This window comes from Stegastes partitus, unplaced genomic scaffold, assembly GCF_000690725.1.
Source record: "Stegastes partitus isolate 25-593 unplaced genomic scaffold, Stegastes_partitus-1.0.2 Scaffold810, whole genome shotgun sequence".
Classification (NCBI taxonomy): domain Eukaryota; kingdom Metazoa; phylum Chordata; class Actinopteri; family Pomacentridae; genus Stegastes; species Stegastes partitus.
The window spans coordinates 54,101-79,932 of NW_007578541.1; the positions used below are offsets into that span (position 1 = coordinate 54,101).

Below are 25,832 nucleotides of genomic sequence, written 5' to 3' on the forward strand. Positions count from 1 at the left end.
AGAGAGAGAGAAGAGCGGGGGGACACCGCAAGAGAGAGGTGAGGAGGAAGAGAGATGAGAGAGAGAGGGGGACATCGAGACACATCGAGGCGGAGAGGCAGGGAAATCATGACGTGAAGAGAGAGGCAGCGAAGACGGGGAAAAAAGAGTGAATGAGAGGAGGAGGAGTAGGAGCGAGCAAGAAAGGAGAGAGTCGAAAATGCACATAAAAGGGAGAAGTAGAGAGGTTGTGTATCCCCTGCAGCTGAGCTATGTTTGCTCTTGTTGTCTCTCCTTCCTCTATCTGGAGCATCAACAACATCAACAGCTCGAATAAACCTGCCCTCCCTTTCCTGCACTAGAACAAACACACTGGGGCACATGGAGGGGAGCTAGAAATTCGGCACCATCATCCTCATCAAATATATGTTTAGCACTTTCTCCTTCCTCTCTGCCTTCCTTTAAGCCTCTCTTGGTCGTCCTGGCAACCCCCAAATCATCTTTCCTTCAGCATCATATGCAGTGCAGGATGATAGGGAGCTGATGGAGGGAGAAAAAAAATGTCAAAGAGGACACAAACATACAGGGGGTGGGAAAATGTTTCAGTAAATGGATGACGGAGAGAAAAAAATGCCTCAACATGGCTGAAAAACACCAAGAATACCACATGTTGCTGTTCTGTGCTCATTCAACTAGTGTTCCCTTGCAAGTGTTACAGTGCATGTTGTTGTGTGAGAATGCAGGAAACTTCTTTAAACGGGCTTTAAATTACATTCTTCAACTCTGCATGAGTGTGTGTATCTGTGTCTGTGTGTGTGTTTTGGCTGTCCTGTGTGAAAGCAGTGTCGTACTGGCCCTCTAGCCCGCAACATCCACAGAGAAATCTAACACACGCCTGGGAAAACAACACAGCTTTGTCAATGTGAGAGTGAGAGGCAGACAGGGGGGCACGTCAGTGTGGACGAGTATGTGTTAGAGATCCATAAATCCAACATGAATGATGCCAGTTTCGTGATTATAGACTCTTTAGCAAACCCTCAGAAGACAATATTCCTTAACTAGAGACTACAGTTCTGCTTCATAGCCTATTTTTTCCTCCCTTTGCTCAGCTCATCAGCACACAAAATGTGATCAACAAAAAAAAAAAAACATAAGGCCATGAGATGAATGGGAATTATCACTTTGAAATGACAGAGTAGACAAGCAAATATGAGTTTTAAAGATAGAGGAGGAAATCATAGACATAAGAACACATGGAAATTTAATCCTGGAATTCAGACAGCAACGGTGAAACAAGAACGCAGAGCTGCTGGTAATCATACTGGTAGAGAAATTAAATGCACAGATGCTCAGAGCCCTCAACTTGAGAGGGACAGTGAGTCATCAGAGAAGAGAAGTACTCTGGGAGTAAAAAAAAAAAGCTGCATTGAGGCTCAACAACTCAGAGCAGCAGCGCTCTTAAAGACTGAAAGAGACAGGATGGTTTACAGCTGAGATCATGTCAGAGGTCACGGCTGCTGCTCCACAGGAGATGGATGTAAAATATGTCTCCAAAGCACCAGGCAGAGAGTTTTAACGGTCCAATTATAGGGGACAGACTATGCAAAATCCACTTTGTCATCGTTGAACATAGCTTTGTGTCACCAGGGCTTATAAGACCACACGAAGTATGAGAAAAGACAATTCTTTCAATTATTTTCTATCTAGATCAATCAAAAAGTATCTAAATGAGCTATTCTGGTGTGCAGACCGTTAAGACGTCATAAAGGGGTAACCCCCGCTCCTGGCTGGCAAACAAATTCTGTCAGAAAAGGCTAAAGCGAAGGCTAGGTTCTGGTTATCATATCCACATGTGTTAACTGATCAGCTCCAGTCACACTAAAATAGATGGTCTGCTGCATAGACACATCACATTGCTCCTCATACCAAACACAGAAACAGACACAGGGCTTCTGTGGATGTTTCAGAATGACTGGCTGTGACTTTGCCCTTTTTAGAGGATAAAGCAGCAAGTTACAGATTGGGCTATAGCACCATGTCAATGATTATTCCTGAGGTGTGCTGAGCCTATAAAATAGTCTGCCGCCGCAGTTTGTTGTCCTCCTGTCTCAAGGATGGTGAGCAAACACAGCACAGGATTTCTGAAGAATTTAGAATTTCTCTCTGTATTTTGACACAGTAATGGAAAGCAGGTACAAATCAAAGCACCTCCAAAGTCGAGCAGCTAGTACTTCAATTGAAATTTTCTTAAAGATGACAATGAATCTCCTCGCACAGCCCCTCCTCAAAATAAACATTCAGTCTGTGTGGTCAGTCCTGTCATATTGTCAACACAGCAACTTCTGCAGGAGTCTCTCCCCTAGGTGTTCTGGATCCAATTCCACTTGAAATGTGTACAGTTAAATTCCTGTGTTTTTCTTAACAGCTATGTTGGTTCTCCTGCAGAAGGCTCAGCGTTCTTCCTGAGACAAGTGTGAGCAGCAGCAGCTCATTTGTATTTAAAACTACAAACACTGAAATAGCCTGTGTGGAAAAGGGATAAAACCAGAAGTATATACATATATTAACTGTATTACTGTTAACATGTGAAACTTTCAGCAACTTGCTATGGAAAAAAAAAAAAAAAAAAAAAGAGTACAAGAGACCTTTAAAGAAAACCTCCAATAAAAATCAACTTTTAAACCTTCGTAACAAGCCCGTATGGTGGTTTATGCTAGAAGGCATAAGAGCAACATAAGCAGCCAATGCAATGACTGAGCATTTCCCATGTAACTTGTCATTATGTAGCGCTGAGCAGTTTTACAGTGTTTGAGGAGAGTCAAAGGTGAGTCGGTGTGCTCGAGCTGCAGAGAAGCAGCCGAGTGGTGGATGGAAATACAGCAACAAACTTCTAAATATGTCATTTTGATGATCGATGCAACGAGAGGAACCTGAAACTCCACACTCAAATTTTTACCAAACGCAAACAAAGACATACAACAACCTCAACAGACCTTCTGCAAAGTTAGGCAACAAGCGAGTATGAGAGTATGAGAAAGCAGAGGCACACAAAAGAGGAATTTCTTAGCTTCACTTCCAAATTTCATCCCAAAGTAGTGACACAGATAAACAATTAAATAAACAACAGATTCCTAATTTGTGTTCCACACAATAACCACACTTTAGAATAAAGCTAAAACAATTACTTGCTTAAAAGATAAGCTGATTGACAGAAGAAAAAAAATAGCAGTTATTTTAACAAGTAATTAACAGTTTAAATCATTATTTATGCAAAAATGTCAAATATTGCAGCTTTTTCTTTGTGAAGAATTGCTGTATTTCTTTGTTTTATGTGATAGCAAACTCAGTAGCTTAAGGCTTTGGACTGTCAAAGTTGTGATGGGCATCCTTCAGCATTTTTATATATTAATAGATTAAAAAGTGAATTGACAAAATAGTATGCAAAGGAACTGATTATGAAGGCAATTGTTAGTTGACAGTTTTACGTCCATCCCACACTGCTTATCAAGTAGGGCTGCACAATTAATCGAATTTTAATCACGATCACAATATTGGCTTCCTGCGATCAAATTTGCGTGATCTAGCGATATTTAAAATGTGTAATGCTGTGTTCACACCAGACGCGAGTGAAATCATTCGCGCTAATGATTTACATGTAAAGTCAATGTGAAGACACGATTAGACACGAGTAAATGTCCCGCGGCGCGATTGACGCGAATTGAGCGAGTTATTCACTTTGGAGAAAAAGAGGACCTATATTATTTTTAAGCACATATTTGCACATTAGCAGGAATGTAGCACAATATATGGATGTGAAAACAGTTATAGTAAGTCTGTAAAACAATAAAATTTGTTTTGGTTAAAATCAACAAATAATCGGGATAATTAATCATGATTTCAATATTTATCAAAATAAACGTGATTATCATTTTGGCCATAATCGTGCAGCCCTATTATCAAGACAAGTTGGAAAGAACATGATACAAACTGGCCTTAGACATGCAGCCCTGAACGAACTGGCAACCAAAAGTCTCTGTCAGTCAGTATAAAACTAAAGCTTCTCCCACATTTACAACTACAGGTACATGTGGAAAGGTTCAGCTGCAATACTGCAGGTCTATCATCCTTTATTAGTCTGGATGTGTGTGTTGAAACAGCTTGCATCACTTTCTATCTGCAGAGCACACATGTTCATATTTCCAGAAATAGAATGATGAAAACTAAGGGTAGCAAAGGATAGTACAGAAGATTATAGGGAGCCAAATCAGCTCCTCACTCTCTCTCTCTCTCTCTCTCTCTCTCTTCTCAGCTTTAGATGAAAAGTCAAAGACACTGAAAAGGAGAGAGATAATGGCAGCTGGATTTCTTTTTAACTCATGACTAGCTTCACACACACAAAAGCACGGGACACAACTTGAAAGAGACGCAGCTGATCTGGCTTCCTAACCACCCATGAGGTTACAAGGGCACTTCCAGTCCCCGAAGGATTCTGGGAGATTTACTCGAGGCTGGAGCGTTTGTTATTCTGTTCCAGCAGTGCCTGAGCTCTGTATACGCACACACATACTTGGTCACCCGAAATGGAAACATGTCATCAGCAGAGAGGACAGTGAAACCACTACATAGCAAACACGAGAAAAAAAAAATTCAACTAGCTGACTTATTCTCACATCAGAATTATGCTAAATACCAGTAAATAACAGTAGCAATGAAGTGTATTGCAGTAAACTATTTGCAGCAGTGTGTACCTGTCTCCTCTGGGGAGTTGCTCTCCTGGGACAGGGTAGTCCAGCTCAACTCTTCATCACTAGGGTTCAGATTCTGGATGCGGTTCAAAGCGCAATCTGTCTTTGCGCCAGTCCTTCTGTCCTTCTTCGTCTCTGGAGAGGAGGAAGAAGAGGAGGGGCAGGAGGCCACAGAGAGCAGAGGAGTGTCCTCTGGGCTGGCCTGCCGGGGCGGGGAAGGAGGAGGAGGCACCGGAGAGTTCTTGCCTGATGTGAGGAGCTTGAGGTTGGAGTGGAGGTCAGTGATGAGTTCCAGGCCCGGAGAAACTTTGTGGTTCTTCACAGGGGACTCACTTTTTATCACCAGCAAAGGCTTATTCTCCTCATCTTCCTGCTCCTCCACCACCTCATCTTCCTCAGTCTTCATCTTTGATATTTCCTTCTCAGACAGAATGCTGATGTCGTCGGTCTCCTCTGTCTCAATGTTCAAGTCAAAGTCCAAATCTTCTGCACTGCTGTTCATTTTCAGCTCGGCAGTTGGGTTCGTGATACAGTCTGTGTCTGATTCTGTTTTCTGCTCAGGTTCTGCGTCACTGCTAGTATCTGGTTGAAGTTCAACGTCCTGCTCAAAGACGTCTTCCTCTCGGTCGTTATTGGTAAGAGTGTGACTATCTTGTTCCTCGGCTGTGTTGACATTAAGGTCATCTGCTATAGTTTCTGAATTACACTCCAGGTCCATCGAGTCAGGGCCGGTTGTGTTTTTGTTGTGGTCCTGACCAGCTTTACGAAGCTGGTTGACCCCATTCTTGGCTAGTTTGGGATTGTTGGGGGTAGAAGACTGTGATGGGGATGATGAAGGTGACGATGATGAAGGCGGCACGGCTTCTCCGAGGCCCATGGCAGCCTGGATACTGGTAAGTGCATACTTTTTGCGACACTTAGGAGGCGTGGCGGAGCCCTGTTTGATGACATCGCTGCTGAGTAGCTGGTTGTGTGAGGAGCGAAGGCTGAGTGAGGTGGGAGGCGTGGCAGCAGGCCCATTGCGATTGGTCACATCTACTGACATCATCGTGGCACAAGACAGATCACCTGCAACAGAAGAGTATGTCCATACTCTTGAAAAAAATTTAAATCTACAAGTGTATTAACATGCACACAGCGCACTTGTGATTTAGCTTCGAGAAAGAGTGACTAATGCTATGCTTATGAAATGCCAATGTTCCAACAAGTAAATAACCTTCTTGCAGTGGCAGCAAACAGTGCAAAGTGAAGATAGCATGTTCAGTTTATATAGCGAACAAATTATAGGTTAGACATAATAATAATAACAATAGTAATAATAATAATGATGATGAAGAACTGGCTGAAGAACTATGGCATTATATCGACTATATTAACAGATCTTTCTAAATAATATACATGATTGAGTAAAAGTTCATTATTGGGGCCAAATCTAGGCTTAAAATCAGGATATTTCTTCGAAATCCCTTTATGCTTCATGTCTCACTTACAAATGTACCAGAAATAAACAGTTTTGACTAACCAGATTCTGTAAAAACAAACAAACGAAAAAAATTCTGAACTCCTCAGCATAACTGAGAAGCCAGTTGCCTTAGCTGCAATCAACAGATTCATGACAAAAATTCCTGTTTAAATGGGCTGAATAGCAGGCTGTGTTTACTCAGAGCAGAGAGAAGTATGGAAACAAAGTAAAAATCGAAGTCATAAAATATCTATAGTACGTGGAATGATGTTTCTGCCAGTTAGTGGAACACCTGGGGTCACTTGAAAAAAATCATGTAGATTCTAGGCGTTATCAGTTCTTGCAAAACAAATCATCAACAAAATTCAACTTTTGTTTTGCTTTTTTTCTTTTAAAAATGACATTGAAGTTATAATAAATTATACTGTCTACACTGTTCAAAAAACATTTAAGTTCTCTTCTGGCCATGGTTGTGCTGGACTTCATATTGCAGTAAAAAGATGAGTCCACAGTGAGCAAAAAGATGACAGAAGCAAAAAATAAATAAATCACCCAAAAATACCTTGGAGTGCAGACCTAAAAAAAAAAAAAAACACACCTAAGAAAAAAAAGTACAATATAGAGAGTTCCTATACTGTTAATTGTAAAATTGAAAGACATGCTGTAAAAGCAGAAGCAACACTGATACAACCTAAACTAATGCAGGGTTGGTTTTGACCTTTTCATGAGTTTTGTTGACAATGACAAAAACTAAAAAAAGGTCTATCTTTTACATTCTTGAGAGATCTTGCTGAGAAGAGCAGACTTTAAACTCTACAGCTAGCGGGGGTGGGGAACTGCTCAGCATGGAGATGTGTGGGGTTTTCATTCCAATTAAATGCTGAACACAAACACAGCATGTGTGAAAGCACGTTTGTGTGAAAGCATGTTTGTGTGTGTGTGTGTGTGTGTGTGTGTGTGTGTGTGTGTGTGTGTGTGTGTGTGTGTGTGTAGTTTGTACCTGGCAGGAGGTCAGTCATAGACTGGTGCTGGTCACGGTTCAGAGTTCAGTAGACTCAGCTGCAGATCTGAACACCACTGAGAGCAGGGGGAAAAAACAGTAAAAGAACGATCAGAAGAAGAATGCAAAGAATCCTGACTACTTCTTGGATTTCCCTCTGAGACCACATTCATCCACGTGGAACACAGCTACAGCTGGTTTCTATGGAGATGACACAACACTGTGCGGCAGTGAGGGTTGTAGAAAACAAAAATTATAGAACAGACAATCTGAATCAAAGATGGAGAAGAAGATGGGGACCTCAGTTTATTTGGTGCAAAATTGCTCTGCACAATGTCCCTCTCATCCACACTCACTTGACCAGTTACTACATATAGTATGCAGCAATTAGAGAGATGGAGCAGGGTTTTTGAGGCATGCAAAAACAAAAGTAGATTTCCAACTTATGTTTCTAAAATTGAACAAAACAAAACAAAACAAACATTGCATGCATAATATTAGAACTGCTAGAAAACAAAAGGAACACACCAGTTTGCATACAGGTTATTTTGTCTTCCTTACATTGTCTTCGGTGTTTTACCATGAACGTGCAAAGATCTGTAACAGTTGGAGTCACATAGAAAGATTCTGCTTCCCTTAATGTGATATTATGCGTTTAGCAAGTTTTAAATTAACCTCAACAGCAATAAGGGGCCAATGTGGTTCAAGTGGTCCACAATATGTTTATATTCATAAAAACAATGTTTAATTTGCAAAAGAAATCTTAAAAATCTATAAAAAATTATAATGGATTTTACTGCAACGCCTTTATAACTTCCAGAAAAAGATGTTTTAAATATATCCAAATGCCATTTCTATATCAAGTCTGAACACCACCTCTATTCATGGACACCACAAACAGCAATGCTTGTAAATAACGGAAGCGGGAACAGGCCTTTATTTTCGGTTGTGAACAACGATTTCTAACATACTGCCTTGAAAGAAGCCTTTTACAGTTGCTACTTACCAGAGAACTAAAGATTGTTAGAAGCTCGAGGATGGAGCAGGTCCATACTGGTAGTCAGTGGTTCTTTCTTCATCCGATCACGAGGTCTTCACTGGAGCAGCAGCGTCCTGAGGGAGAGACAAACATAAAATAGGATTAATGAGAGGGAATGAGGATGGGAGAGAAAGAGGTCTGCAGGGCACCAGAGGGACAAATAATAAAGACATCAATTATTCACAACCTCAATCAAACATTAATACAGAAGGTGGGTGTATGTTTTTGTGTGTGTGTGTATAGGTGTGTGTGTGTATAGGTGTGTGTGTGTGTGTGTGTGTGTGTGTGTGAACATAAGGCTCATTTTGTATAGAGCTCATATTTCTTCCTTTGGTGCAGTCCTGCCAACCCTGTACTGACTGGAACCATCATAAACTTAATGCCACAAGAGACTTGTAAACTCCCCCTACTCTGCTTTCCAACAACCACCACGCACGCGCACACACACACACACACACACACACATTACTGCATAACGCAGTCAAAACTCATGGACAGTTCTGACCAACCGCTTGGAGAAGAGAAGACACTGATAATGAGCATAGTTAGACTGAACCATAAAATCCCACTTATCCCCGTTTGGATGGCTAAAAAAAACACCTGGAATGATTTCACAGGATAAAACTATAAGAACTTTAAAAAAATGCTGCTATGTCATAAATGACTTTTATTAAACAGCTGACAGTGACCCTTGCAAAGAGATTCAAAATTGGAAATGAATCCACCTTATTAAAGATTTTATCAATCAAAGCATTAGCATAATCCTCTAAAATAAGGCAATCCGCTGCATCATGTAGGAACAAATGTATGCTGGTAGGTGCCAGAACATTCTGTCATTTTAAAAAAGTTCCTGATCATCAGTAACAGTTAGTTGTTTTTTTTAATCAGGCTATTCTTCAACTAGAAATAGGAGCCTGTTGTTTTTTGTGAAGTTATTGTGACTGAACTGTGTGTTATTTGCTTTACTCAACACTAATTCCTCTCACTTGACTGCATAATGACATAATTTACTGCAAATGTTGCAAAAGCACCTCAGCTCTCAACATGAGAACTAAACCTTTATGAGGCTAGATTTCATCTTAGTTAGCTCACCTCTTCTCCCTGTTTTTAGTTAAATAACTTCACATCACTGCATAGGTATACTTCATGATATTTTTTTCCAGTCTTAAAGAGCAATAAACACACAAATCTATGCAGACATAACAAATTACAGCTGATTTTCCAAAGCATCTTTTACTGAGATGTCCCAGTGCCCTAACAGTTAAGGTGCATACCACATAACCACAGCTTCCACAGTTTGATTCCTGGTGGAGGTAAATTTGCTGCACATCATGTCCCTCTCTCTCTCCACTCACTTCATATTCCTATTACCACCACAGAAAAAGATAACAAATCCCTCCAAAATCTACAAGAGACATCTTTTACAGGTGCATACACACAGCATCTCTCCTTGCCAAGCACATGTTTTTCCTATTTTTCTGATAATACACACAAAGGCAACAGAGCTTGCAGCAGTTGGGGTTTGTTTTGTGACTTGTAAGAAAAAAGAAAGAAAAAGAAAAATGTATTAGTCAGTGGACTTCTGTGCAAAGAAAGCTATTTTAACTATATGAGCCATTGCTTTCCTGGCATAGCGTTTTGAAACCGATTTGCTGTTTGTCATCTTTAGTAAATAACTAAGGCAGCAATAATGTTGCTATATTGTTAGGTTACCTTTATATTTTTGCATGCTTGATGGAAAGTAGAATGCATTTTCCCAGCAAGTAAAAGAACCCAAATTGAGGAAAAACCATATGAGCTGGAAATGAGGGCAGTATTGTCAACATTTATCTTTACTTTTAAACTTTGAAAAACTAAACTAAAATATACTGAAACAACAAATGACGAAGCCCCAGCCTTACATAACTTTCTTTTTTTTTTTTACACAGGTTTATGTAACCAACCACAGTCATGAATAGTGGATACATCCATGAATGCTGAGTCACTTTACTGATGTGGCTAAATCTATACAACACACTCAAGAACAGTTGAGAGCCACACCAACCTTATACTGAGCTGTTACTGTTTACTGGCATAACAACACACAAACATCTGGTTTGTCTGCCAACACTAGGTGTTACACCAACTGTAGTAAAAATGGTAAAACATCTGAGGAGCAGCTGTATAATTTGGACTGGCTGCACATACTGTAATGTATCCTTCCAAATGGTTTAAGTTGGGACAGGTAAAATGAAGCCTGTGGCAGCAATGCATCTTTAGGAATCACTGATGTGAAACGACAGATTGGTCTGTGGGTGTGACTGAATGTTCATACATATCATTTGATTTGAAAAAAACATCCAGAGCTCAAGTATAAAAACAAAGACAAAAGGAAGGATGATGCCTGAAACTGCATCATAACACGGCTATAAAATGTTGCATTCTGGGATTAAAATTACAAGGCATGTTTGGTTCGTTGAATCCTGCTGCAACAAGTCTGCATACCAGAGAATATGTGTGAGTTTTTGTGTGCGAGACAGTATTTGTATGAAAGGGAGTCTACACTAAAAACATATCAATCATTTCCCATGAAATGTTGCTGCTGCTGGTGACCAGGTTTTAAAGGCTGGATGTGGGATCTCTAATACAGGTCTGCTACATAACTGTCTCAACCCTACCCAGTATTAGCACAATAGTCACTGCAATGTGTCTTTACTGGTATTAAGAGAATTAACACAATCAATGCAGGGAAAGTATTGGGAGGGGCACCACGGAGAGTTGAAGAGCAGGCTACAGAGGTCTGCTAAGCATCCCTCTTTCTCACTACACATCTCCAGATTTGCCCGCTGTGTTCTGCACTAAACAACGCATCACTTGACATCATTTGAGTCAGTTCAAGTCAGTCAAGTTTATTTCAAAAAGCCAGTAGTACTCCCCAAGACCCATAAACACACTTTGATGTGTAAAATCGGAGGAGTTCCCCTTGAAAGTTACCACTTTAACCTCACAGTGATTATTTCATTGCGAGCCCAGTGTGTCGTTGTCGCCAACACGACAAAAAAGTGTCACTGTCCAAACACTAACCACAGACTGCACTGAAGATGCCGTATCATTATCTGTCATACAGACAGATGTAAAACAACAACAAAAAAAAGTAAAAATCTCCACTTTTGGGTGGAGCTACAGTTCAGTAGCAGAGCAGCAAATATGCAGTAAAACTGCACCTTTCAATCCCAACTACATCTGGATATGGCTTCAGATTTGATGGGATGTGAGTGATTGTAGTGCCTCTTTTGGGCCTCAGCACACTCAAAAGGCTCCCAGCCGTCTTATGCTGCAGATGAGGGGGTCTACACATAATTACAGGGCCCCTCTGCGGGCAGGGCAGCACTAATACACACAGCGACATTCACAAACACATACACATGAATAGTAAACATGAGGGTGAGCCTTCCACATGGCCTCGCTTGTAAACAGTTAAACGCACCAGCAAAAACTGAGACTCAGGCAGGCAGACAGGCAGTAGACTGAAGAAAAACACACATACAGACAGACAAAAACACACATCGGAGGGGTTGGTAATAAGATCTCCGTTGTGTCACAGTGTGACAGTGACCTTTAGCTTCTGACCCACTGGCCAGCCCACTGAGTGTATGCCGTTATGTGTGTTAAGTGTCATAGGTATGTTGGGGGGTCTGGCTCCAACAAGAATGAAGGAAGCAGCTGCAAACACTCCACCTTGTTCCATGTCTCTGTTTTTTTTGTTTTTTTTACATGCGCACTGCGTGTAACCACCATCATCTGCCATACTCTGGACTGAGCGAAGCACAGACAGATTGCTTTTAAATTCATATGCCAAGTGGATCCCTGCCAACAGTTTGATAGGCCTCTCATCCTTCTTTCCTGCCCTTCCCTCTCAAGGTTTCTCGCCATTCTAGTTCCTCTGCTAATCCCACTTAACTTTTACCTTTTTCCTGTATTCCATTTTCTTGTCCCATTTCCTCTCCTCTCTTAACCACCACCACATTCATCTTACCTCTCACCCTCCTCCCCGTTTCCTTTGTCTACAACAGAATTGCTGTCTTTTCTCATTAAAAGTGAAGAAGGTCTGTAAACTCTCATAAAACCACCCGTTTCTCTCTACAACCCTGATTTACAGCCACTCTTCCCTCCTCGTCCCTTCTCCCCCTCCGCTCGTGAGAAACCCCATCTGTTACCAAAAAAGACTGACAAGAAAGCAAAACTGTCGCAGTTAGAGGCCGGGCTATCAAAAACAAAATGGATGGACTCAAGTCAGCAAGGCAAGCCATGGAGAATAGAAAACGCAACTGGGTGTTTTTCTAACTTTTGGATTAGGACGTGAAAGTGTAAGCCAGCTGCACAATAGCAGGCAATCTTCCCAGATCTTTCTTGGCTTTGTTTTCATTGGCTGCAGAGTGGGCCAGGCCCTCTACATTTAGATGCAAACTACTTCCACTCCAAGTTAGCAACACTGCTAAACAACATACTGCCATAACTGGATGGCTCTTCACATTCCAACCACCATGTTGCACCTAATCTTTTTTCGTACATAGCCGAGTGTGTATTCTATTGCGATGCACTTTTAAAAGGATGAAACTTCTGAAAATTCTGCAGCTAGACTCCTGACCAAAGCTAAAAATGCAGAGCATATTCAGCTAGACTACACCAGCTCCCTGTATTAATTATAATTGATCTTGATTGTATATAAAGCCCTAAATGGCTTAGAACCAGCCTGCATTGCAGAGTCCTTGTTGTTTTATGAGCTTTTATGCTCATTCAGGTCCTGAACCGAAGCTTTGTTAAATGTCCACCATGCAGCATTTTCAATTATGCTTCCAGAGTGTACACATTGTACAGTCTCTCTTGTCTCTTTTAAGCATTCAAACTAAAAAGCAGTAAGAGAGGCGAAGAGGACTGGAAATCACAGCAACCATTTTTACAAACATGTCTGTTTTAGTTAGCTTTCAAATGGTTGTTAAACCGGTTTTATTACAATCTAGTTATTATTTAACATTGTGTCTGTTTTTGCTCAGTGGCTTTTTGTTTGTTTTTCTTTTTTCTTTTGTTAATGTACTTTGAACTCCATTCCTTTGAGGACATATAAGTGTGTGGCATTGCTAGATATTTTGCATCTATAAGAGTCTACAGACAGTGAAGTGACACAAAAAAAAGACATCAATCAGCCCTACAAAAAGCTATTGACGACTGGTCCAGTCTGGTGCACTGGCTTTAGTTTCCCGACTCCAAGCTCAGTGTGTGTGTGTGTTGTCTGCAACAACAAGGAAGAAGCAGGAAAGAAAACAATAGCCATCTGCAAAATCTAGTTCCAGATTAACAGCGGAAGCACATATATACACCCTATGTGTGTGTACATATGTGTATATCCTTGTATTGTCAGTAGCAGGAAATAACTGAGACAAAGTAACACTCTGACTGAGACTACAGCCTAAACAAACAATTTTGTGTACAGACAAACAAACACACAGGCGCATACACTCAGGCCAATGCTCGCAAAGGGAGCTCTACGTTTTAGTCCCATGGCTGTGCATCGCCCTTGCAGCAGCAGTGTATAGTGAGTGTGAAGGACAGACAGAAATAGCTCCACTATAATTCCACTTGTATAGTCAGGGTTTAAAGTACACTTCAAGGCTTACAGCATCTCCCTGTTTGTGAATTTATGAATGTGTCAATTTACTGTGTACATACAGCTAAAGATATCATTTTCGGTTGGTGTGGTTTCCAGGGGCGGGACGGTGAGAGGGAAAAAAAAATGACCGCAAAATAAAGGAAAGGAGTGAGGAATTTTCAGGGTGTGCCAAAGAATCCCAGGCATGTCAGGGTGGGTTGGTGGGTCAGGGCGACTGGGGGCAAAAAAGAAAACTAATTGGTCAACAAAAGAAGCTGACAGATACGCACACACATACCTCGAGAATAAAGGTAAGTGATGGCCTGCATGTGTGCACTTGTTCTATTCACTGACCCTGAGCAAACTGCAACAATGAGAGAGTAAATAAAAGACAAAAGGATGTGAAAGTGAGTGGCCCATACATGTATACTTCTGAGAAAATGTGTCAGCTGTGACAGTAAACACATATAAAGTTACTCATTTGCTTGCAACAGCCTCGACACTTCCCTGTCTGAGACAGAGTAAAAAGCAGGGCAGCTATGACAGGCTCTGAATCAACACTAGCTAACATACCCAAAATACTAGACTAGAGGTTGAAGGGTTTTGTAACACACTTAAAAAAATTCCCCCCACACACTCACAGACTTCCTGTGACGTGGAAAATAACTTTGCAGAAACAAAGCCAAGAGACGATTTCCTGGATTTGGGAAACTTGGGACCAAGTGTACTGTAACCCCTCCCCCGATCCCTGATACCCCTCCCCCCCGACGCTCTTCCCACTTCCCACCAAGCCTCTCTTTCCTGTGGGTGAGGAGAGGTCGTGGGAGGGGAGAAAGGGTACACCACGAATATACTGACACCAAGTGAAACACACGGAAAGCGGAGTCCATTTCAGCCCCTTAAAGCACAATCCCTCTGTGGAACACACATGAGCCGGTCGTGCAGCCAGAATGACTTTGCCGTAATGAGACCACAACTCTTTCCTGGACCCAACGCTGAAGGCAACAAGTAGTGCCAGGAGTAGAGTCAGGCAGCAAGTAAAGCAACGTTTAAATCTCAGTTTGTCATGTGCCTGTGGCTCCTGCTTTTTCTGTTATCTGTAGATACTCAATATTGTTACTGACATCGTCTTCAACACTTGCTTCATAACCCCCCTACAGTAATGAGAAACACATTTTCAACATCTGCTGTCCAGCTACGTGACAGTTCAGCCGTGTTGACTAGCTGCCCAAATCAAAACTCCTATAACAGCCTGCACGAGTCTCATGCTTTTCCTGTCTTCATCTGTGAAAATATTAGACTTCCAAGCAGTCTGAGAAACAACAAGTGTGCATCATGGTAATAGTAACAGTTAGAAAGTCCTGATTTACCCCAGACTGTCACTCCTGCTCTTGACAATGGTGCCAGCTAAAGAGTTGATGGAAGTGAACAGAGGAGGTTGTACCAGCATCTAGTTGAAAAGTAGTGTGGACAACTTTGCTGACACTGGAGCTGAGGCATCCGAGCAGTGCCTGACAAAAAATGAGTCATGCTGCTCTGCTGCCTTTTGTCTCTGTCACCTTTCTCTATTTCCATGAAGTTAACTTTGTTGTTACAGAGCTCACAGTATGCTTTTTAGGCTGCAAACTTACAAGGCCGAAAGTCCAAGCCAAATGGAGTTAGTCAGTCCCACAGAAAACACTGCTCCATACCTGCCTGAAACGCCTCCTTTGACATCCAGGCTCTTTTACATTATGCATCTATATCACTATGTAATACATTTGCATAACGCCTATTTAGCAGCTAGTGTGAGCACCTTCCTTGCAGTCCACGATTGCTTCCTTGCAAGAGTCACTTTAGTTAGTGGCACATCCTCATACTCAGATCTGTGGGTACAACACATATCCAGCCTTTCCCCGACCAATCAGAGCAGACGAGGCTGTTCAGGAGGGCGGCCTTAAAAGAGACACGAGCTAAAACTGAACATTTTAGAGGTGCTCAAGCAATGCACAGTATTAAAAAGATTGTTTTTTGAACATTAAGGCATGTAAACATATTCTAAGAGACCCCAAAAATAATTCGATAGATGAGCATAATATGTGCTTATTGAACATAATGCAAAAGAGATGCTTGAGGTCATTTGAAAACATAGTTTTCCAGTAGTGTTCTCTAACTCCTATATATTATACTCTTAGCACTGTTTGCAGCACATGTAGCAGAGCAGGTGATGAGGCAGGTGAAGCAGTGTCTTCACTGTAAGTTGCCAACTATTATGTCCATTACAATACAACTTTAACCTACTGCAAATACATGCATGTGCGTATTGATGTCTTATATTTTTTAAGTCCCCAAAAATTGGTATCTGCATTGGCCCCAGACCTCCAGAATTGGTCCAACTCTTGTGAATGTTAACAAGCTGCCAGCAGGTCATATTTAACATTTCTTACTTTTTACTGATGACCCTTGACAGTTGACAGTTTGCAGGTGTTAATTTAAGCTTCTTGAAGTTTCTTTTGCTTTGGCTGACAAACAGGATGAGCAGTGTCACCCCTACGAGTTTAGTTATTTTAAAAATAACGTGATGTGCAATTTATAACTGGTAGATTAACAGCTGCTGTTCAATATCCACCAGCTGCCATTCATTTGCAATTGATTACTAACGAGCTAGCGGCTACCTGCTTGTCTGAATATGATGATGCCGTTAACAAGACTGTAATCCAAAAACAGACTCATCATTCTGTTGCCTTTTTTGAACTCAAAGTCCACTCTCCAGTTTATCAAACATCATAAACATACCTTAGCAGAGTGCCAATTAAACAGACAAGAGTCAAAACTTTGAGCACCTACAGTTTTTTAAGGGTTGCTGATGATTTCAGTTGTGGTTAAAACTGGGACTCTTGCATTTGAAAACCACAGTCTTAATTTTGTGAATTGTTCACTTCACCACACACAATCACACACAGCTCTCACCCTGCTTTAATGCTCCAAATACCCAAAATCTCACCTCAGTGTTTCAAAGAAGAATAAATAAATTGTTGTTCGTATTTTTATATCTGGCAAGAGTTATAATTTTAAAATCATGTTGCACATTCTTGTCATTTCCTTCACCAATATCATTCAGCAAATGGATCATTCTCTCCACAGGCTTGGTAAGGATTCTTTTTGGAGCTTCTGCTTCTCATCGCTTGATTGAAAGCATTACAGCTCTTTTGTCTTTTACGGTAAACATGGGGGCAAGCCATGTATATAAGAAAGCCTCCTCCCTCTCGTTGAAACATACAGACATGCACAAAAGGCCTGTCAGATCCAAGGCGAGGGCAGAAGCAGAGACTGTGTTTTCTATATATAGCTGAGATGTGACAGGACATCCGAGAGGACAGGGAAGTCTAGACACAAACGGAACAGCACTTACTCAGACCGAGTGTGTGTCTTAAGTATAGTCTTATTGTCTGGTATTTCATTGGAAAGCCTGCAGCAAGTTCTTTCACGATAATGTCACAAGATTTTATTATTATCACAATCCAGTCTGATCTGGTTGGACAGAGGTTCTGACTTATTTGCTGAAAACGACTATGTCAAACAAGAGACGACAGCGAAAGGAAGACACACTCGGCAATAGACAAAGACGGGATAAGGGTACCAGCATAAAAACAAGAGATGTCAGGAGAGTCAGTGGATCAGAGAGAAAGGGTGACTCATCAGAAAAGGAATGTCCTATCTCTGCCAAAGGAACCACAGACACAACTGCAATGATCGCTCCGTCTCCAATACTTTAAATCACCCCCTTTCTCGCTCCTGTCATCCCTTCCTCCTACACAATGGTTGTCTCTTTCCCCCCTCAGTCTCTCTCCTCTCCAACTGATGAGAGTTATCGTTGTCGTTGCTCAACATTCGGCGCATTCTTCTCTGGCTGGATACTGGTTTTGGATGGGGATGATACAACTAGCTAGCTAACCACAACTGGTGCACCAGTGCTGCCCTGCCACTGTTTTAAGCAAACACACACACACACACACACACACACACAGGGCTGCAAATCCACTTATTTTGTGAAGTCAATGTAGAGTCAAAAAGCAAATTCCAGCACTGTGTGGTTTATCAAAGATACACAGTTTATTTCAATTCTTGTCTACAAAGCCCTTAAAAACTTTCTTTGCTGTTACAGTTTTAAGAGTCACAGTAAAAATATTAACACAAAGCTGGTGCTGCATCACATCCTTACCACAAGGGTTAACTTATATTTACTCCTACCACAGGATATGATGCAAATGTCAGAAACGAATCTGGTTGGGAAGCCAAACCGCCACAATGACTGCCATCGTGATTCAGCATTCCTATCACCTGTCATCCTGTGCATTCACCAGACAGGAATGTGTTTCATGTAATTCACAGACTCTGGCCTTCAAGGTTAACAGTTACAACAGAGGGAGGAGTGGGTAACTGGTACGCCTGTAAAAGCTATAGTGAGCGAGGTTTGCTTTAGTGTTTTACGGAGGAGGAGGACGACCACCTTGGCAGAAAATAAAGATCACTTCCACTGAACAACATGAACAAATAAACACAGAAACCTTCACCTTTTAGGAGACACGCCAGCAGGATTTTTCACACAGCAAGCATTACAAATGTTACGAGTCCATGCATTTCATTTGGCTGTCAGTTAACGTAACAACTTGACAATTTCAAGCAAAGTCAGCTCAGTGCTAAGACGTGTGTATTCAGGGTTTCAAAAAAGAAAAAAACAAAAAACATGAAATCGCAGGGCTTCAAGGTCTTCAAATTGCATGTTTTGTCTGACAAATAGTCCAAAAACGCAATATTCAGCTTACAAAGATGCAAAACAAAAAAAAGGGGGAAACTTTTCATGAATAAAAAGCAGAAACTATTAAATATTTAGCATGTGTGCTTGAACACTTACAGAAACTATTTAAATAGCTGTAGTTACATTTTCTCTTGAGCAATTGACTGAATAAATGTAAAATACAAGACCAGAAAACAAAGGGAGACACAGTATCACCATACATTGCCTACAACAGTAATGCTACATCACAAACCTTTCATCCATTTGAATTAATTGCAACACAGACACAATATATATCTGTGTCAATAATTTGTACACTAAATTTATCAACTGCAATGTGAAGTGCCTTGAGTTTTACACACCAGCCTGAGCCTTTCTAACACAAACACAGCAACGGGAATACATGCGCCACCATTCAAACAGTCTGAAAGTGTCGGAGAGGTTCGTCTGGCCAAAGGCAGAATGGTTCCTGAGTTTAAATGTATGCAGTAAAGCAAGTCGCAATCTGCATAAGTGCCAGGGTATTGACAAGGTACTGTGGCAAATGGCCATACTGTAATGTGTCAGTTATTTGTCCCACACATCTGCAGACTGTAGAACAAGCACTGATTTTTGTGTTAAACGCAAAAAAAAAAAAAGGTTTTCATTCCCTTTTGATGTCAGTTACATGTCAAATACTGTACGTCAATTTTTTTGATGGATACCAATTTCACGAATGAACAATCAACAGCACCATTGTCAAACACATCTTACAGTTCATTTAAGAAAAGCAAACTACAAAGGCATGTGCATCATAAAATCTCTCATGTTTCCCTTCCCTGGTGGTGTCGCTTGCCATGACTTGCCCAATTATGGAAAAATAAAGTATTTAAATAATTGATTAAGCTGTGATATATGAAAGAGAACTGAAAACAATGTAAGTAATTAAAGTATTGTGGTCATTTTTACACTGCAAACAAACACTAAAAGCAGCAAGAAAAGTAACACAGCCTGTAAAAAAAAAAAAGAGAGAGAGATTTGTCAGACTTTTAACTTTTTGCCGGTCCTTGAACCACTCATCTGTGATGTGTTATTCAGTTGGAAAACATAGCCCAATCTAAGTATAAAATTTGAGTTTTCATCAAAGTCACTTTATTCTACACAGTTCATTAAAATAAACTGCTTGCTCTGACTAGATTCTGAAAAAAATTAAATAAATTCAGCACTCCTTGGTGCAACTGCATTTTTGCCCAGAAACTGCAGGGATTTGAATGATGAAAGGGCAACACCATGAGGGTTGAATATGTTTTAGTACTAATTACTAGTGTTTATCCCTGGAATATATGGAGTATTCACTTCACTATACTACTGTAGTTAGGCAGCATTTCCTGCAATTTGAGAAGCTGGATCCTAAGAATGTCTAGAAGTCTTCTTTTTTTTTTTCCTTGTAAAATGCCTGGAGCAATAATCAGTTGATTGCTTCAGCTCTACTTTCCACTTATCAGTGTACTGCAAATATTTTACTTGGCATGCTCTGCTATCACAGTACAAGGATTCCTTCCTCCTGGATATTTTTTTGTGCATTATAGTTACCTGTTAACAGATGAACACCTGTCTATCTGCTCAGGTAGTTCTTGCATCGAGGATAGAGCATAAGAGACTCTAAGTCAATCCTTGTTTTGAGACAGCACAGCAGAAAATCCTTGAACTCACAGTAGTAGGCCAATTTACAGAGGCACCTAGGCCTCTAGCTTTTACAGCCTCTTTCATCACATTCTAGCTTTCATAGCATATGACTATGTGTATGTGTTTGAAAGTCAGTGCGAGAGAGAGAGCGAGAGAGAGAGAGGAGATGTCAGAGTGAGAGGCTGAAAACCCTTATGCAGCTGAACTGGGAGTGATGGGGGTATGCATGTGAAAGTGCAGCGATGTGGAAAAGACAACATCAGAAACAGAAACATATAAACAAAAGAGCCAGGGAGAAAGTGTGTGTGTATGGGTGCCCTCAGCGGGAGCGCAAATCTTTTGTCGGCGCGGTGAGTTTCCTTTAAAAAGTGGAAACCTCGTCCGTCCTCGCCTGCTTCCACAGGTAATTTGTAGGCAGAATAACATGCATACTGACGACCCAATCACAAGGCAGACTTGACAGCGAGAAGACAGTCGATCAGTGAGGGCTGCCAGGAGCTGACACATTACACTGCACCGCTCACACGCACAGACAGACCCACGTACAAAAAGAAAACAAAGACCCAAAGTAAAGCTGAGCAAGAAGAAGGCGATAAGGAACGAGCGCGTGGGTGAAAAACTCGCAAAAAAAAAAAAAGGCAAAACACAGTGAGACAAACAGACAGAGGGACAGGTGGAAAGAGAGAAAGGGGGCCCTATTGCTCAGTTTCACACCCTACAGGATGAACAGGGCCTCTGTGCTCCTTCCCTGTTCAAACACACCTCACGGCTGTCTGCTCCCTGCAACAACAATGCATATACACACACACACACACAGACTGCAGCCCGCTTGACAGTGGGCACAATAACCCTATTGAGAGGCATCGATAGGGGGCTGAAAGTGAAGAGAATAAGATTGAGAAAGAGATTGACAACACACACATACAGTCTCCCGGCCCACTACCGCACATACATCCACACAAACAAATTGTAGTGTGGTTATCTTGCCAACTTGACAGCCTGGGATGAATCTACTCTCTGCTGTCCTTAATTCATCATTCATCTGTCCAATCTGGTCGAACTCTGCGCACACACAAATATGCACATGCCTACACACACTTGTTTGGTCAAGGGCAGGCCGGCGGTATTGTTTTGCTGGGAAAGAAGGGTGGTGGTAACGGATCTCCATGCTTTTTATCTGATTACTCACACGCAGACACCTACGCAGGAACACACAGTCACACAAGCATGTACACGCATGCACACTTTCACCATCCCTTCTCGTCAGCTGTTGTACATGACCTCGACCACACACAGACTAACAGGTTGGTGCTGCAAGGCAAGAAAGTCCCGACGCGACACACACAGGCGCACACATTTATAGTCCGACCAGCATAATTATATCCAATCTGCAGAGCTCTTTGAGGCCAGCGCAGATAAGGAGAGGTATTTTGGGGTGTTTGGCATGCTCACAGCCTCACAATTTGACACCTTACACTACCGAATTGCAATTTTATCTCATGTACATGTGCACTGTGTACAGTTTGTGTGAATGCATGTTTGTGTCTGCTTTATTCTGCCCATCAGAGGTGATAGAATCTACCTATGCAGAGAAACAGCCATCTTGAAACTGAGGCACTTTTCATAACACTAAAGCTAAACAAACACGCACACATAAGCACAGAGAAACAGTCTGCAGTGCTTGGCCCAAAACTTGGCCCATAAATGTCCGAGTCACTTTTTCCATACTCAGCAACTCTTGATGTTGTATAGAAATCCTACGGCAGGGAGGGAGGGAGAGCAAATGACGAGGGAAAGGGGGATGAAGTGAGGAGAGAGGGGCAGGAAACAGGGAGAGGGGCAGAATATAAACCAACTTGAACAGCACTAGAGCCCTGAGCAATTAGCAATGACATCATGTTCCAACACACACGCACGCATGCACGCACACACACACTGCAGACCAGGGCCAGGTCTGGATGACGAGTAAGACAGCAGGGTAAGGAGGCTGCAAGAATAGAAGGAGGCGAGGCAGAAAGGCAGGCAGAGGATGACAGTGCACCATTTCTACTACAGTGGTACGGCCAGTGACACATTCAGTTCTGTGGCTAACACTAATTAACTCACCAAACCAAGGCCGCAGCATAAACCGTAAAAAAAAAAATTAAAATCACCACAACCACAGCCCAAAAGATCGAGCACTGCTAACTGGTTGTTATCAAAGTGTACACTACACACTGAAACAGAAGGTTTTCCCCCAGGTTTCATTCTAAATGCTTCTCTATGAATACGCCTTCTAAATGTGCACACGAGATGCATCGGTGCAAATGTGATGCAAAACAAATGCATGAGAGCCAGTGTAACCAGGACAGAGGCAGGGAGACGGGGAGGGTGAGAAAGCTCAGAGGAGCAATCCAAAAACAGAAAACAAGTCCCTTGGTAATTCGTGTTATTGTCAATAACTTCCATGTTGACAATAACACGAAATACTGTGACATAATGTATGTAACATGAACTGTTTCGCAAGTTTTCCCACTCTGGCGACACAACAACAAACCCGGTCCCTGCAAATGTTAATCAGTGCACATCTGCAGTGAATGATTTTGAGAGGAAAAGTCAACAATAATACGTCCTCCATGTCTCTATGCCCACATCTGACCCCTGTCTGTCCTCTCCCACCCCTCGAGAAAGTTAAAACAGGAAGGTTATTCGATTCATTCTCTAGCTTCTTTAAATCACAAAGCATAAACAAGCAATTAACTGGCTCCATGTTTGTATAAAACAAACAGGCGCATTATCTCAAGGGCCTGGCACAAACTACCAAAGGCTGGGAATGATTAGCTAGCCGTGTCCAGCCAGCACCAAGCACCAACACAGGCCTTCAGCTCACCCCCAGGGGCTTGCATGGCCTACAGTCCCACACTACTCCATGTAATATGCGCAAGTCAAGAGAATACCCTCCTTTATGCCTGTTTGTTTCACAATGAGCCTTTTTATGACTTAAATTGTAGCTCAATACAGAGACCTACATGTGACAAAGCACATAGGACAAAGTCATGTGTTGGGAGTTGGAGCATCTTCTGATGGGAACCACAGGGCAGGACACCGACGTGTGCTGAAATGATTAGTCAACCGAGGAGTCAACTGACAGAAAATTGTTGCGATTGATTGTTTAATCTTCTCATATTTGATGCTTTTCAAGGTTTCAGCACTCTAAAAATAGAACATTCTGCTCCTCGGGGGTTTCATTCAAACGCTGAGATGTCACAGTGAGATCTGTTTTGTCACACACTGAATGATTAATGAATAAAAACACTGATATAGTAACAAATCTACGAGATAAGTTTGTAATTAGGGCTGCAACCAGGCTGCCTCACCAGATGCAAATTGCAGATATAAGCCTCCAGCTGGCCGCACACTTCACACAGATTTTTCCTCCCCTTTCGCTATCTATAAGTTGCTGTTTTCCAAGAATCCCCATCACGACGGGAAACAACAACCTCCAAATTTATGTTTTACGAAAAACTTAACTCACATAGCACAACACTTCTTTTAATCTATATGTTACCGTTATTGCTATGCACTAAAAACAACGAGTCAAAATCCTTGCGTGTGAAAATCTACTTGGCAATAAATCTGATTCTGAAGGCAGCACACCTCCCTGCATGCAAATGTTCCACCAGAAACAATTCCCTGTCACTATTTTGAGACGACACCTTTACTGCATACTCTTGTCCAAAAGGACTGCGGTTGGTTGAAAGAAAACCAAACAAGCCAGATGTGGTTTTTTTTGGCATAGCAGAGGAGTAATGAGGTGCAGTCAGACCATTCTGCAGCACTGCCTGGTTGTGTGCTGCAGAATGGTCTGACTGTGCAACACCAGACTGCAACCACCCCTTATTCTCCCATCGATTAATCAGTTCTCAATTAATGAACAGGTATTTGGTGTATAAATTCGAGAAAAAAAAAGTGTTGCTCAGAGCCCAAAATATATCCTCAAATGTCTTTGTTTTACCTACAACCTAAAGAGTTTACTCTAATATAGGAGTAAAAAAAAACAGAAAATATTGAAAACTGAGTTGTTGAAATCAAAAATATTAACTTTTTTTTCTTTCTAAAAAAATGACTTAGAGTGACTGATTATTAAAGTAGTTGGTGATGAATCAGTTTTCCATTGCAGCTCTTTATACAGCAGAGAAACAGCGCAACTGAACTAAAACTCAGTAGTAGAGACAACCACCATTTAAACACGTTTAGCTCATAATAAATACAGCGTAGTACTAAAGTGGTGGCTGCTGTTTATGTTCAGGTGTGTTGGGCCGAAACACTGTTGTTTTTATGCGGTTGTCGGTTAAGTTTGGATGTAAGGTCGACTATTTAAAGCTGCTTACCTGACACTGGCTCTCTGTATGAAGACAGCACACGTTTAAGAGTCGCTGCGTTTCAGAAAATGTTATTTTTCCACCTCTGCTGTGTCCACATCCAGCCGGTAAATCCCTGACACAGCGGTCGAGTTCAAGCAGCTAACGCCGGAGCGGAGCAGCGACGAACGGCCGCCCCGTCTGCCGACTGTCTGCTTCGCCAACGTTTCCCTCCCTGATAAGAGGAGCTGGTTGACCGGGCTCACACACACGGACACAAGTAAGCCCTGTGGGTCGTAAACTCCGAACACGCCGGCTCCCCGTGAATAGCTCCCATCTGCCGCCGCCGCAGCCAGCCTCCCACTCCGCTCTCCCCCACCTCCCCGACTTGTTCGCCACACAGCGGGCCCCTCGCAGCCCGAAACACCGCGACGCCAACAACACGGAAAGTTACTTTTCACGTTGAGCTTCAGAGTAGAAAACCGTAGCGAGCACCAACTCTGTATATCACAGTTAAAAACATTCCCGACATACCACATCACTCACCTCCTCTCCTGCGGGCTCCGACTGCTCGCTGCGCTGCTGCCTTTTCTCTCCTCCCTCCGCTTTCTCTCGGCTCGCTTCTTTCTCTCCTCCCTCCCAGATGCCGCTGCTCTCCGGCAGGGGGAACCGGGGTACGCTGCTCCGGAAGAAAACGCTCCTCTGTGGGGTTTTTTCTTTTTTTCTTTTTTAATATAGCAACCTGGAGAGATGGAGGACTTTAACCCTGTGAACCCCAAACAGCTTTTTGGGGCGGTTTAACTCACTGTGGGCTCGTTTTTCACTGAAATATAAAGTCCTGCACCTGAATGGAGCCAGTAAACCCCCCTGGCCAGGAGGAGAGAGGACTCAAACATGTTCACAGCTAGAATGCCTTCGTTTATTTATTTGAGTTTATATTTTAGAAAAAAAAAAAAAAAAACAGGACTAAACGTGTACAGCATTTGTGCCACAAGTGTTGTCATACTGGGACAAAAGAAAACCAGTGCCCCCCATGCTACAGATATTAAGCTATTTGCATTCTGAATTAGATTCTATCATTTCCTCCTGTGTTAATATACAATTAACAAATTACTATTAAAATCAATGGTGCCAGTAAACCTGATTTCTTAGATCAAAGTCACAGATTTAAATGAAGATGTGTGTAAACTATATGCCAA

The 25,832-nt window shown here is 41.9% G+C and overlaps 1 protein-coding gene across 6 annotated transcripts in view; it reads right to left on the reverse strand.

Annotated features, from left to right (window-relative positions):
- LOC103365086 (amyloid beta A4 precursor protein-binding family B member 2-like) overlaps positions 1–25,255 on the reverse strand; it is a 53,724-nt gene extending 28,469 nt beyond the window's left edge. For 3 of the 6 annotated variants that reach the window (XM_008292427.1, XM_008292426.1, XM_008292421.1), the window contains exons 1-4: positions 25,180–25,255; positions 8,193–8,299; positions 7,187–7,263; positions 4,728–5,792 (exon numbers count right to left, since the gene is read on the reverse strand). In XM_008292427.1, coding sequence (XP_008290649.1) covers positions 4,728–5,792; positions 7,187–7,205 — 1,084 coding nt within the window. In that variant the 5' untranslated portion in view covers positions 7,206–7,263; positions 8,193–8,299; positions 25,180–25,255. Of the gene's footprint in view, positions 1–4,727; positions 5,793–7,186; positions 7,264–8,192; positions 8,300–15,542; positions 15,678–24,663; positions 25,139–25,167 lie in introns of those variants that run through there. The other 3 variants (XM_008292424.1, XM_008292422.1, XM_008292425.1) reach the window with 3 other exon arrangements.
- Positions 25,256–25,832: the final 577 nt, after the last annotated feature.